The following is a 13,996-nucleotide window of genomic DNA, read 5'->3' as shown; positions in this document are numbered from 1 at the left end:
GGAAAAAGACAAAACAGGGAAAACAAACATACAGCAAAAACATGAAATACCCAAAATAATACTTATACAGAGACAAAAGTATGAAATGTCATCACAATCCCTTGATGTGTTGCTCTTAAAAGGTTTAAACCTATGTTGGATTACCTCCAGAGTCCTCCTGTGTATACAATGAGAATAATCCTTCATGCACATCAACATATGACGCCCAACCAACCTTTAAATAGTAATCAAGGGAACCAAGGTTATAGCGGTAATCAAAAGAATGTAATCCAGGGACAAAGACCAGACATGGAAAACAGACATACACGACAAAAAAAATAAAGTAACTAAAATCATACATACAAAGTAACAAAAGTAAATGAGCAACTCGGACTCCACTAAAAACTGGGAGCATGGACCAGGTGCACCGGTACGGTAAGCGTCCTCTGCTTTTTTAGAAACACCCGCCGAGTTGCTCATAAAAAGTTAGGTCCGGGGTATACAAACGAGGGAAGGAAAACTATGACCCGTTGAATAAATCAATTTTCATGGTGCTGATGGATATACCATAACGATCCACGAGTTCATGATGACGACCATAAAACTTCTGTAGTGATGACTTCAATCTTGTAGCAAAACAACCCTGTTCCAGAAGCCTCTTTGTTAGAGTTCTAGCGCGATACAAAAAGTCTGCGTAGTTTCGGCAAGCTCTGGCATAACGTATGAGTTGTGATATAAACACTCCATACACAGGAGCCGAAGGGATATTGCCACAGATGAAAGGAAAGTTGACAATTCTGAAGGAAAAGTCATCACGTTTGACGTAAAGTTTGGTCAATAGTTTTCCTTTACCATCGATTTCTAAGTGTAGGTCAAGATATGAGGCTGACTTCACAGTGTCTGTAGTATCCTTTATCTCAGGTTCTTTTGGGTAGATGCGATGTATCAAATCCCCGAAATTAGGATTGTTTAAAGGTAATACGTCATCTATATAGCGGAAACTGAGATTTAAGGATCTAGCCAAACGATATTCTTTCTTTCTGATCAGATCAGCTATAAAGTCAGCCTCATAAGAGTGAAGGAATAGGTCAGCAAGTAAAGGAGCACAATTTGTTCCCATTGGAATGCCGACCGTTTGTTGAAAAACACGTCCACCACACTGGACAAATATGCTGTCAATTAAGAATTCCAGCATTTTGTAAACATCTTCCTCTGTATATTTGGAAGATGATTTGGAATTATTTCTCACAAAGTATGAGGAATCTCTACCAAGAACTATATATTTGTATCTAGGTGTACCATCTTTTTTTGGAAAAACAACGATGTATAATGTTTTTAAGTCGGGATTTTAACTGAGTATGGGGAATAGAAGTATACAGTATATTTAAAATTTCACCAATTAAGGAGGAGTTCAGTAAAAAGAAATGGGGACAGACGGTCTATCTGGCTGACTGACAGAAAGATAGACAGGGCGATTCCCATTTTCCGAAACTTTGTTCGCGAGAGATATAATAACAAAGGTTATTCTTCGTCTGGTCTGTGTATATTAACTTAAAGGGCATTTTCCTCCGAAACCTGTAGTATTTTATTTATTGAAATAGCTTCACCCGTTGAAATACGGGCAAAGACAATGGTTAATTGTTTTAAGTCCGAAGATTCCATTTGTAAATTCATTTAATTGTTGAATTCGTCTTGAATGTTTTTTTAAGTATAGTCTTAATTGTAAGTTCGCGATTTTTTTTCAAAACTTGAGTATGCAGATATATGTTTAAGGCGAAACATTTGCTTTGTTTGAAAGTATTCTCGAGTAATAATATAGCAAAAACTTGTAAGGTATGATACAGATAATATATAAATTCAGTGCACTCCAAGGACACGGTTTTTAGAAAGATATCCACAACAAAAAAAGCTTACGCAGTCGTCACTTTTTGATAAGTTTTAATATATCATTAAATAGAATTACTGGTGACTTTTGTCCCAGGATAAAGTCTACATGATTCCATCCAGTGTATTGTTTGTTAAACACAGATCGTTTTACATTAGAAAGTATGTATTGGACATCTACAGCGTCAGCGAGGAAGTCAGCACTGCCAGATAGTAGAGCTACTGGGACATCCATCTGCTCAATATCTATTACTGGTGGAGTGGTCTGAAATATTACCGTTTATTACTGGTGGAGTGGTCTGAAATATTACCGTTTATTACTGGTGGAGTGGTCTGAAATATTACCGTTTATTTTACCATGTGGTGGCGACATTAATGCATTACAATTCATCACAACCAACAGAAAAATGTGTCGGGCAAAAGGGTGCTCACAGAAATATACGGAAGCTCATTACTGTCAGGTGTTGTTTTATTTTAAGTCGTTATATTGAGTTAGCTATGTCATTATAGTGACTTAAAAATGAAACAACATCTGGCACTAATGGGGTACCATGCATAGTCTTGAAAATCCCACAATCCCTTACAAAAATTCTTGGTATATATAGTGTTATCTTCATACATTAATTGCATGTATAACTTTCTTAAAGACGACTACTTCTGCAAAGTAAGCGGTTGAAATCTGTAACTATACGAATCCAACTGCAACTAGTCAGAAAATAGCCTGCCTGTCCAGGGACGGATCCAGAGGCTTAAAGGGGGGGGGGGGGCTGGGTTTCAGGCTATTATTTACCAATTATTGCCAATATTCACACGATATTAACAATTTCTCCAACAAAACATGAGGGTCGACTCCCCTCCCCTGGAATCGCCACTGCAGGTTAACGACGTAATCAGAAGATCACACTCCGCTTGGCAAAATTAATAATTAAAAAAAAAAAACTGTTATATTTCAGAGTAAATCAATCACTGCGTATCCATATTTTTATACTATTTATAAAAAAATATTTACGTTTATTCATATCAGACAGATCTTTCGATATAAGCACAGGTTAAAGTTTATCCCACCAATATTTTGCTTCAATGTGATACTAAAGTTAAACCTTTATTATGATGTCAGAAAATGATTAAAGGGAGATTTCAGTATCAAAAATGGATGATACAAAATATGTGTTCAAAGTTCTCTAATAAATCAACAAAACTTCGAAAAGAGTTACTTCCCTTTAATCTCCTTAGCTCAAAATGAGTTTTATAAAAAAAAAAAGGGGGGGCTCTAAAGCATTCTATAAACTGCATTAGATTTTTAATCTAACCAAATATAAAAACGTGTATGCGTGTTTAAACGGCTGTTTAAGATATGGTGATTTAATTAGTTGTTTACTGACCAAATTTAAAAAAAAATGCGTCCAAACGCCATTAAATAAAATATATCCAAACTTGTCACTTCATACCAAATTTTGTGAAAATAGAAAGAGGCAAATGTAAGGTGTTCCACACCTCAGACTTTTTTTAAAAAAAAAGGTGGTTTGGGCGAAAGTGTTCTCAGCGAAATGAGGTACGGAAATTATAAAATGCCATAACAAATCAGTGCTCCAACTTTGTTCATCTAAATATTGAACAAAAAATGTGTTTGGTGGATGACATGTAAAATGTAGAAATTCTAAAATTGGAAGAATTCATTGCAAAGTATGATAACTATTGGACCATTTCAAAATTTAAAAAGTTTGTCTAATGGGTAGTCAGCAGTATTATTCAATCTGCCCAACTATATGTATTAATTTGTATGACCTTCTTAAATATGAATAAAGGTCTTTCGTTTCTTGTATGTATGTTAGGTACATGCGGAGGAATGCAATTATTCGATTGATAACTTGCATTTTCTGTCCCTTGAAGCCTCTTGCAGACAAGACAATACAACCAACCAGTGAACATAGATTCATATACTCTAATCGCAATATGTCGTGCTGGTCTATATTGGACATGATCAAGAATACAATCATTCTAACGATTTATGCACATCCTAGAGCACTGTCATTGTTTCCACTGTGGACCGACAATAATCAATCTCACATACGTTTGTGTCCATCGTGGACAGACGATAATCAATGTCACATACATTTGTGTGCATCGTGGACCGAGAATAATAAATGTCACATACCTTTGTGTCCATCGTGGACGGATAATTAACAATGTCACATACCTGTAAATACCTACGCACACTGTCCCTATTCAAAATGATTTGTTAATTACAATTTTTTTTTCTTTTTTTTTTTGCAAACATAAATATTGTTATGTGTAATGTCTGTATGAGCTTATAAAGCTATTGTATAATGTGTTAAATATTGTTCAAATGATGTAGTTGGCATAAATTATTAATTACTTATTGTAAATTGGTACCGTGGGCTGGAGGCCTTTATAGTACAATAAACATATCTTATCTTATCTTCAAAATGATTTGTATTCTATTATATGTGAATGAGTTTTCGGTCAAAATTGGACGCGAAGAAGAATGCAATGATTCTTAGGAATCATGTATATTCTAGAACACCGTCCCTTCGTTGGTCAAACGGTGTCGATTGTAGACAATAATCAATGTTGCATACCTTAAACTACCTATACTCGGCGTCAAATAAATAACATACTGTTAAAATTTGAATAAATATATTTTCTACGACTTTATTAACACCTACCGTCGTTTGAATTGTCTTAAATGACTTGCTCATTCGTTTATGCAAACGGCTTCTCCCTAAACGAGTCGCTTATTAGCTTAAATCATGCGTAACAAATCCTTACGGGAAAATCCCATACTAATATCCGCCATGTTGGTTTCTACGGGACGATTTGTTTACAAAAGAAATTCGTAAGTTCCCGTCGAACACCGGTGACAATCGTCTGCTTGATCAACTTCTCGGTATTGTACGTTGTTGGCGTAAAATAAATCCGAGATATCCGAAATAACGCCGAAATGCATTCTGGGTTCTTCGGTTTTTGGACAAACCATTTAAACGTAAACAACATCTCCTAGCAACCCGATCACTGTAAACATAGCCGACTTTTTACAATGTAAATATTGGCACCAAAAATTAAAATCTAACCGGAATTTAACGATTCAATGTTTAGGGAGAAGCCGTTTGGCTAAACGAATGAGCAAGTCATTTAAGACAATCTAAACGACGGTAGGTGTCAATAAAGTCGTAGAAAATATTTTTATTCAAATTTTAACAGTATGTTATTTATGTGACGCCGAGTATTTTTTTTTTTATAGTACACTGTCCCTATATCATGACTAAATGAGTCTTAGGTCGAGCTGGACACGAGGAGGAATTCTAGTGAATCATTTATATCCTTTTGCATCGTCCTGCGGTGTCCATTGCAGATTCTCTCTATCATTAACTTTTAAGTTCCATTACAATATTTCTTTATTTCATGGGTCTTCCATGGTCACCCTCTTAATACACAAAGTTTCAGCCGAATAGAGTTATCTTTACAGAGTTTTAAAAAACGTAACACCGAGGGTGCAAACGAAGGGAATCATTGGACTATGCCAAAATTACAACACGTACAACTCAAATGAATAACCATACAGTATACAACGTACAGCACGAACCCTACAATAAACCGGGGTGTACTCGTGTTCCGCAGCAGAGGTCAAAAAGTGCCTGCTTCTAGCAAGACAAAGGCGTCCTGCTTAGACAGTTATGACAGTTTGAGGTAGCTGGTCAGTCAGTCAGTTCGTGGTAAAGATAGTGGAAATTTTGGGATGTCGACTTTACTATACACGGGCAACATATTCTGGACCATGTACTCCTGACGTCAGGCGAAACGTAAAATGTGGAATGACGGTCTTTACCAATCATCATGACTACTGTTTGTCTTACCTGGTTATAGCGTGCCATGTTAGCCAGTGCACTGCCAAAGTCATAATACTGGAATTGGCCACTAATCACTTCCTATAAATGAAATACACATGTAAAATAAAGAAAAAGCCTTTTATTTGTTTTATTTAAATCTAGCATTGACTAGAAGATCATATATATACTACCATGGAACGAAAATAGAAAAACGAAATTGATTTTTACTACGACTTACAACTAACATAAGAAATAAGATAAAAAAACAAAACAAAAACCAAGAAATTTCTTAATTGTTGTGTATGCAGGCGACGATGCAACCAGAGTGCAAATGATCACAGGTTATTCATTACATAGTACGTGCCATATTGCCAGAGGTTATGCGTCTCATGCGTATATGCCTGGGCCATATAACGCATGAGACATAGTCGAGGACTGGTACCAAGGCGATATGGAAAATGCCAAAATGCCATGTAATAACATATTTAGCACATTTTAAGGCTTACGTATAGGAAACCTTTCAAGCCAATATAACATTAACATAAACGTGATGAATTTATTTGACAAAAATCAAAGACGGTTAAGGTGTCATGGCTAACGCCAATATACTCCATCTTAGATGCATGATATCTCCATAGATGGTCTTCTTCCTTTCATAAAAAAACCTCTTGGACTTCATGACATTCGAACTAAACTCTATTCTATACTTTTCACTTTACTATACTCCCTTTACAAAACAAGTCTTGGCATTCCTGTTTCTGCACCTACCTCGTCATTATACAGAATTGTGGCCATCATTTTGATTATTGATTTCAACAGACCCTTTAAACCAGTTTGTGTTAAAGGTCAAGCTGAAGAAAAGCATCACTACCGTTTGTCAACAAAGGGATATATATTCGAGATAGATGCAATTAATTTGGCTAACATCCTTCATCACATGAACTTCGTGAACAAAATTTCGCTTCAATCTCAGTTTCCTCTATATAGATGACGTAAACAATCCTAATTTCGGGGATTTGATACATCGCATATACCCAAAAGAACTTGAGACACTGTGAAGTCAGCCTCATATCTTGGCCTACACTTAGAAATCGATGGTAAAGGAAAACTATTGACCAAACTTTACGTCAAACGTGATGACTTTTCCTTCAGAATTGTCAACTTTCCTTTCATCTGTGGCAACATCCCTTCAGCACCTGCGTATGCAGTGTTCATATCACAACTCATACGTTATGCCAGAGCTTGCCGAAACTACGCAGACTTTTTGTATCGCGCTAGAACTCTAACAAATAGGCTTCTGGAACAGGGTTATGTTGCTACAAAATTGAAGTCATCACTACAGAAGTTTTATGGTCGTCATCATGAACTCGTGGATCGTTATGGTGTATCCATCAGCACCATGAAAAGTGATTTATTCAACGGGTCATAGTTTTCCTTTCCTCGTTTGTCTACCCCGGACTTGACTTTTTATCACCAACTCGGCGGGTGTTTCTAGAAAAGCAGAGGACGCTTACCGTACCGGTGCACCTGGTCCATGCTCCCAATTTTTAGTGGAGTCCGAGTTGCTCATTTACTTTTGTTACTTTGTATGTATGATTTTAGTTACTTTATGTTCTTTGTTGTGTATGTCTGTTTTCCATGTCTGGTCTTTGTCCCTGGATTACATTCTTTTGATTACCGCTATAACCTTGGTTCCCTTGATTACTCTTTGATTACCGCTATAACCTTGGTTTCCTTGATTACTCTTTGATTACCGCTATAACCTTGGTTACTCTTTGAATACCGCTATAACCTAGATTCCATTGATTACTCTTTGATTACCGCTATAACCTTGGTTCCCTTGATTATTCTTTGATTACCGCTATAACCTTGGTTCCCTTGATTACTCTTTGATTATCGCTATAACCTTGGTTCCCTTGGTTACCGCTATAACCTTGATTCCCTTGATTACTCTTTGATTACCGCTATAACCTTGATTCCCTTGATTACTCTATGATTACCGCTATAACCTTGGTTCCCTTGGTTACCGCTATAACCTTGATTCCCTTGATTACTCTTTCGCCCTATTTGTGTTTTGTGTTATTTTGGTTATTATATTTCTTTGTTGTGCTGAATGTATCAAGATTCAGTTTATGATAAAACTTGTTTAATAGTACAGAAAGCTTAATTGATGACGTTCCTTTTGTAAACCTTTACTATAACTGTACTCATAACTCATACCTGTGCAAAATGGACCATATTTCTTGTGGAGGTACCGGATGGAGTGTGTGCCATGTATACAGGGATTCTCCTCTGTAAAGTTAATAAATCAAGATCGAAGAAAGAAATACCATCAATGTATAAACCCTCGATCCTGGCTGATTCATTTGTAAACAAAAATCACGCGCCATAACGATGTATATCAATTCTCATTCATGATACATACGCTTAACTATTTCTTTAACCCACTAAATTTATTGCTTCAGTACAAAACGAATATGTCTAATACGAAAGATATTGGTATCTATAACCAACTGAAATGAGCTTGGTGTCTTAAATTAGCTTTACTTAAAAGAAATAAACGGATCTATACAAAAAAAAAAGAAACATAGAATGATGATGACCCTGTCTGAGGACTCTCTGTCCTTACCCAGTCATAGTCGTCTTGTCCGTGTCCGTACATCAGTTGTGTGACATCACTACATACATAAGCGCTAGATTCTGTATCACATATATCTTCAGCTATAATCATGTTACCGGTGCCATTCAAAAAGAACCCCTTTCTCCCAAATAGCTTGAAAAGTCCCTAGATGAACATTGAAATAATATCGCAATATCAAAACTAAACAAAACATTTACTTGGATTTTTTTTATGGTGAAGCAGCTTTTTTTATATGCGCTGTGAATAGTTTATTCTGCATCGTCTGCCGAGCATCAGTATTAATTAGAGCAGTCATCTACATTCAAGAATTAGAATATGTCCATAAATTTACTACACTTAACGTTTTCCACTCAGTGATATGAAAAGTCGAATCGAAATGTTGTATGCCCCTTTATATTATATATTTAGAATAAAATACATGTTATTTGTGTGTATCAATTATTGTCTCAATCGAATCCAATCTCACACCCTCTGCCATATATCCCATATCTCACACCCTCTGCCATATATCCCATATTTCACACCCTCTGCCACATATCCCATATCTCACACCCTCTGCCATATATCCCATATCTCATACCCTCTGCCACATATCCCATATCTCACACCTCTGCCATATATCCCATATCTCACACCCTCTGCCATATATCCCATATCTCACACCCTCTGCCATATATCCCATATCGTACCCACTATCCAATACCATAGTTACACCTATCAGACTTTTATATTTATTTAAGAACATTTGTTTCACAGTTCAGTGCGGAAGGTCGTGAATTCGACATGACCACCGACCAATTAACACCAAAGGCTTCAAAATTGGTAGTCAATGCTTCTCCTCTAAGCATGTTCCATTCAGGAGACAAATGACGAATTAGTTGGAATTATGTGTGCGAGTGATGTAACATGCTACTGCTGCTTTTCTTAACTGGATCATAAAAATATACATAGCATGTCGTAATAGTATTTGTTCGATTTATCAATCGTCCTCGTCCTGAAATGCCTGAATGTCGACCACATGACAAAAAACTACAATCAATCAACTGACCAATCAATCAATCAATCAGGTTGATACAGTAAATAAAATAGATTTGACATGTAATATATAAACGAAATATAGAATGTTTCTCCGAGAGTTACATAATGCCAAGCCTTTGATTAGTATCATACCTACATCTACATCCGACTTCAGAAATCTGCCAAGAACTTTAGTTAGGCCTTGTGCGTTCCCTACTCTTGCCACAGGTGCTACTGCTATGAATAGTTTGATTTGATTGGCTAGTGTCTGGTTCCTAATAAAGCCGGCAAATCCTATACTTGTTCCCTGAGAGTGTCCAATGTAAATAAGATTTTGCTGGTTCGTAGACTTGAGAATGTAGTCTACCATAGCTGGTAAATCACGTTCTGCCATGTCCTGCCAACTAAGAAAAAGGGTAACTTGAAATACAAACTTCCAACATCCATTTTAAAAAGTAAATAAATAACTGAAAATCAAAATCCTGCATCTTGACCATGTTTATAGTGAAGTTAAGGGTTTTTAATAAAAAAAATATTGCGCGTCTATCCGTCGATAGTTTACAAACTGCATATAAAGTGCATATAATTTACATTGTGCTGATGATATAATCTTTCATTGTACCGGAATAGTTCCAAAATGAACGTTGGACATCCTGGACATTAAGTATTAGGAATGTTTCCATATTTTTTTAACGGGCAAGGATCTTCTGGAAAATTAAAACAATGTCACAAGAAATAAAAAGGAATTGATACAAGTGGACAGGGTCTAAACCTGCGTTTGATAATGTTCATCCCGTTTTTTACTGTCTTCATTCTTTTTTAAGACTTACCAATCTAAATGATTCATTACTTGTCACGAATAAAATAATTTCACAACATTATCATATCATAGACATATTACAATGCTCTTCAAATTACCTGAAATCCCAGAACTCCTCTTGTGATGCGTTAAATTTCACATGTTTCATGGAGTAAGTATTTCCACGGGAATTACCAAGCCAGACATCGAATCCAGAATCTGTTAGCATGTATCCAAGACTTGCGTTCTTACCATTGAACAAAAAGCATGCAGAATCTGCCAATAAGCCATGTTGTATTAACACCACTGGCCTTGGTCCTGCAAATGATGTATTAGTTCATATGAATTAAATGAAATTCTATCTTATGCTATAAGTCCCTTTTCCTCCTTGGTATGTCTTGATTCGTTCGTAGAAAGAATAATTAATTATTTATCAAACTCTAAGAAGTCGCTCGAATTTTAATTATAAAACATCCGTTATTCTATCTGGTAAATCACAAATGCCCATAAGAAATTCAGAATAATATACCTACCAGCAGCTGTAAGAATTCTGTGAAGTTCCAGGATAAAGCCATCAGATGTTGTAACAGAATGTATCTCTGCCTTGTATCCGTTGTATTCAATCAATTCTGTCTAGAAATGTTTTGGAATTTTATTCGCAAATAATCGAAGTGTGAACCCAATTCATCATAAAATAAAGTGTAAAATTAGATAAACTTTATATTACAAACCCAAATCGTTGTACGTATTCTTATAAGTTCATCATAAAAACACCAGGCTATTTGTTATGATCAAAATGTTGTATTTTCCAATGTCCGGTTTCGATTCGATTCTTCTAGTCGAAAATGCTGGATATTACCAAACTATTGTTCACAAACAAAACTGTGAAACAGTAAACAACAGGTGATAAAGCTTCCCTTGGTTGATTTAGTATTTGCTTTCGAAGACCTCTAGAGGAATAATAATAGAATTTTCCTTTACAATTCCATCTATTGGTGGTTCATCGGATACACAGCAAAATGTGCCACATATGATAATCATATGTTGCTCGATTCGTATGATTATCATATGGTAATTATATGATAATTTACATATGATTTTTCATGCCAATTTTGACTTTGAAACATGATAAGCATATGTGTGTGGAAAACATAATTATCACATGATTATCATACAATTCTCGATTCATATGTTCTATGTTGAAACCATTTATGATTCTTATGTGTGGCACTTTTGTCTGTGTAATGAATGCACGTTAAAAATTTTGATCAAAAGAAGACCATCTCTATAACTATTTTACTCTCTGTAAAATATTCAGGAACAACTTTCACAAACGATCAACTTGCTGAGATCATGAAGACTTCTTTGGACGATTGTCCAACTTACTGAGATCATGAAGACTTCTAATGACAGCGGCTCAACTTGCCGAACACTTCTAGTAACAGTTGCCCAACTTACTGAGTTCATGAAGACTTCTGGTGACTATTGGCCAACTTATTGAGTTCATGAGGACTTCTAATGACAGCTGCTCAACTTACCGAAAACTTCTAGTGACAGTTGCCCAACTTACTGAGTTCACGAAGACATCTGATGACAGTTGCCTAACTAACTTAGTTCATGAAGACTTCTGGTGACAGTTGCCAACTTACCGATTTCATGAAGAATTTTGTTGACAGTTGCCCAACTTACTGAGTTCGTGAAAACTTCTGGTGGCAGTTGCCCAACTTACCGAGTTCATAAAGATTTCTGGTGACAGTTGTCCAGCTTTAAGCCAATCGACAGGGCGCCGTATTGAATATCCATTAGAACATGCAAGTAAACCCAAAAATATTACAATTAGATGCATTTTCTCAATCATAATCTAGTGTTTACCTTTCTAAATTAGGTTAGAAGGCTATTGATAAAATTATCGGTATCACAATATCAAATATATACAAGTTTAATTTTGTCACATTTTTTCTGAATGTGGATGTATACCGCACATGTTGTAATCTTAATTATTTCGGCAACAATGAACAATACAATATAATTTTTGAGTTAAATAGTTCATGATTCTATAAAGTTATTTAAAATACATGTATAAGATGAATAAGAGACATTGATTTTATCATCTGCGAGGGAACAGACTGGAGATATGATTCATTCTATGAGTAGACATACGAGCAATTATTGACAAAATGTTCAAAAACTGAAGTTACGATAAAAAAGAAACGTATGTCTTCTGAATGTTGAGGCGGACGAGTATCACACATTCAAAATGAAATTCACGAAGTCGAAAAAAAATACCATCAAAGCAAACATAGACATGTTATAACAAATTTCGCATGGTGCAGCTTGATACGACCACAAAGGTCTAACCCGGAAAGTATAGACACACCATTCAATCTTGATACATATTGATACATATGATTATCATACGGTTTATATGATAATCATATGATATTTTATATATGATTATAATATGATTTTCATATGTTAATTTTGACTTGTAACATGATTATCAAATGATAATCATTCGATAATCATGTGTAAAGTGACACATATGATTATCATATCATGCTCATTTCATATGATAATCATATGTTGCATACCATATAATTATCATGTATGGCACTTCGGTTGTGTTCAGCTTTGTATTCTGGTCGTGATCAGACATTTGGAACAGAATAAGAATTAGACCAGAATATATGCTAAAATCACACACTGTTATGCTAAGTTAAGAATAAATCTTTTTTTCTGCTGTCGTTTAGAGTAATCAAGGGAACCAAGATTCTAGTGGAAATCAAAAGAATGCAATCCAAGGAAAAGACCAGACAAAAAAAAAAAAAAAAAAAAAAAAAAAAAAAAACAAAAGCAACCCGCAACAAAGAAAATAAAATAACTAAAATAATAACAACAAAATTAAATCAAATGAGCAACTCGGACTCCAGTAAAAACTGGGACCAGGTGAACCGGTAAGGTAAGTGTTGAGACCAAAGTGTTTGATTTTGGTGATTGATCAATTTCACACAATTTGCATAGAATTATATGTTACATTGGTTTATGTCCCTTTAAAAAAGCTTACTCTTAAATGAAAGCAATGAAGGTCACATATCTATTTCGATGAAGAATTAACAGAATGATCACTTTTGAGGGTTTATTGAGTCTACCAATACGGTATGTACATTTATGTTTCTTGAAAACCCATTTGATATGTGTATTTTATATATGCATAATGTTTTTGATATATTGTTCTAGATATTGACTTGTGGCTATATTTATCCGAGGTGTCCTTTTCCATGTAAATGTTTAAATGTCCAGAGACAATAACAACACCAAACTTATATTTTGTCATTCCACACAAATAATACATATTTATTTCTAAAGTTACTCTCTCTTAAATGGGTCACGTTCGATTTGTCCATTTTTCACTGTCCACAAAGTGCTACTCGATATTTCCACTTTTCCCACTATGTATCTAGTGCGAATCGGATTTTGTATTTTTGCAATACTATTTATGTGAATTGTAACATTTGTATTTTTGTGAAAGTATTTTGACAAATGCATATGAATGTTATTTTTTTTATATTTTGTAGTTAATCGTTCTCATATTGATACTGAATAAACTTGAATGAGACGAATTAGTAGATGACTTCAAGCCCACCATTATATCATCAACGTATTGACCAGAAGATATGGATCAACAAGAGGATGACGACAAAGCTGTTGCTAATACTGAGATGCATGAAGCTATTTCTACTCATGAGACAGAAGCTGAGGCTAAAGCATATGCGAACGTCGACAAAGGATCAGAAGATAAAGGTATTAAGTTAGATGGCTATGAGGACA

General features: G+C 35.2%; 1 protein-coding gene across 3 annotated transcripts; it reads right to left on the bottom strand.

The window, feature by feature from the left end:
• Nucleotides 1-1,882: 1,882 nt before the first annotated feature.
• LOC148618460 (lysosomal acid lipase/cholesteryl ester hydrolase-like) lies at nt 1,883-12,064 on the bottom strand. Of its 3 annotated transcripts, none has more exons than XM_088577422.1 (8): nt 11,898-12,059; nt 10,702-10,801; nt 10,288-10,486; nt 9,527-9,773; nt 8,341-8,496; nt 7,932-8,003; nt 5,739-5,810; nt 1,886-2,128 (listed from the first exon to the last, which is right to left on the bottom strand). In XM_088577422.1, exons 1-8 carry the CDS (start codon nt 12,024-12,026, stop codon nt 1,901-1,903), a joined length of 1,203 nt encoding a protein of 400 aa, XP_088433548.1. In that variant the 5' UTR covers nt 12,027-12,059; the 3' UTR covers nt 1,886-1,900. The 3 variants fall into 3 exon arrangements, with proteins under 3 accessions (XP_088433549.1, XP_088433548.1, XP_088433550.1); XM_088577424.1 differs by having other exon boundaries at nt 1,901-2,162; XM_088577423.1 differs by lacking the exon at nt 8,341-8,496 and having other exon boundaries at nt 1,883-2,128; nt 11,898-12,064.
• Nucleotides 12,065-13,996: the final 1,932 nt, after the last annotated feature.

Source organism: Perna viridis, chromosome 4, assembly GCF_037379345.1.
Source record: "Perna viridis isolate PV_CMFRI_1.1 ecotype Kerala chromosome 4, ASM3737934v1, whole genome shotgun sequence".
NCBI classification, from domain to species: domain Eukaryota; kingdom Metazoa; phylum Mollusca; class Bivalvia; order Mytilida; family Mytilidae; genus Perna; species Perna viridis.
This window is presented reverse-complemented; position numbering and strand designations above follow the sequence as displayed.

Coding starts and splice junctions, on each gene's coding strand:
- LOC148618460 (XM_088577422.1), bottom strand. CDS start 12,026: ATGATTGAGAAAATGCATCTAATTGTAATATTTTTGGGTTTACTTGCA. Junction 10,487..10,701: donor CAGAATTCTTACAGCTGCTG/GTAGGTATATTA, acceptor CATCATTTGCAG/GACCAAGGCCAGTGGTGTTA. Junction 8,004..8,340: donor GACAAGACGACTATGACTGG/GTAAGGACAGAG, acceptor TTAACTTTACAG/AGGAGAATCCCTGTATACAT.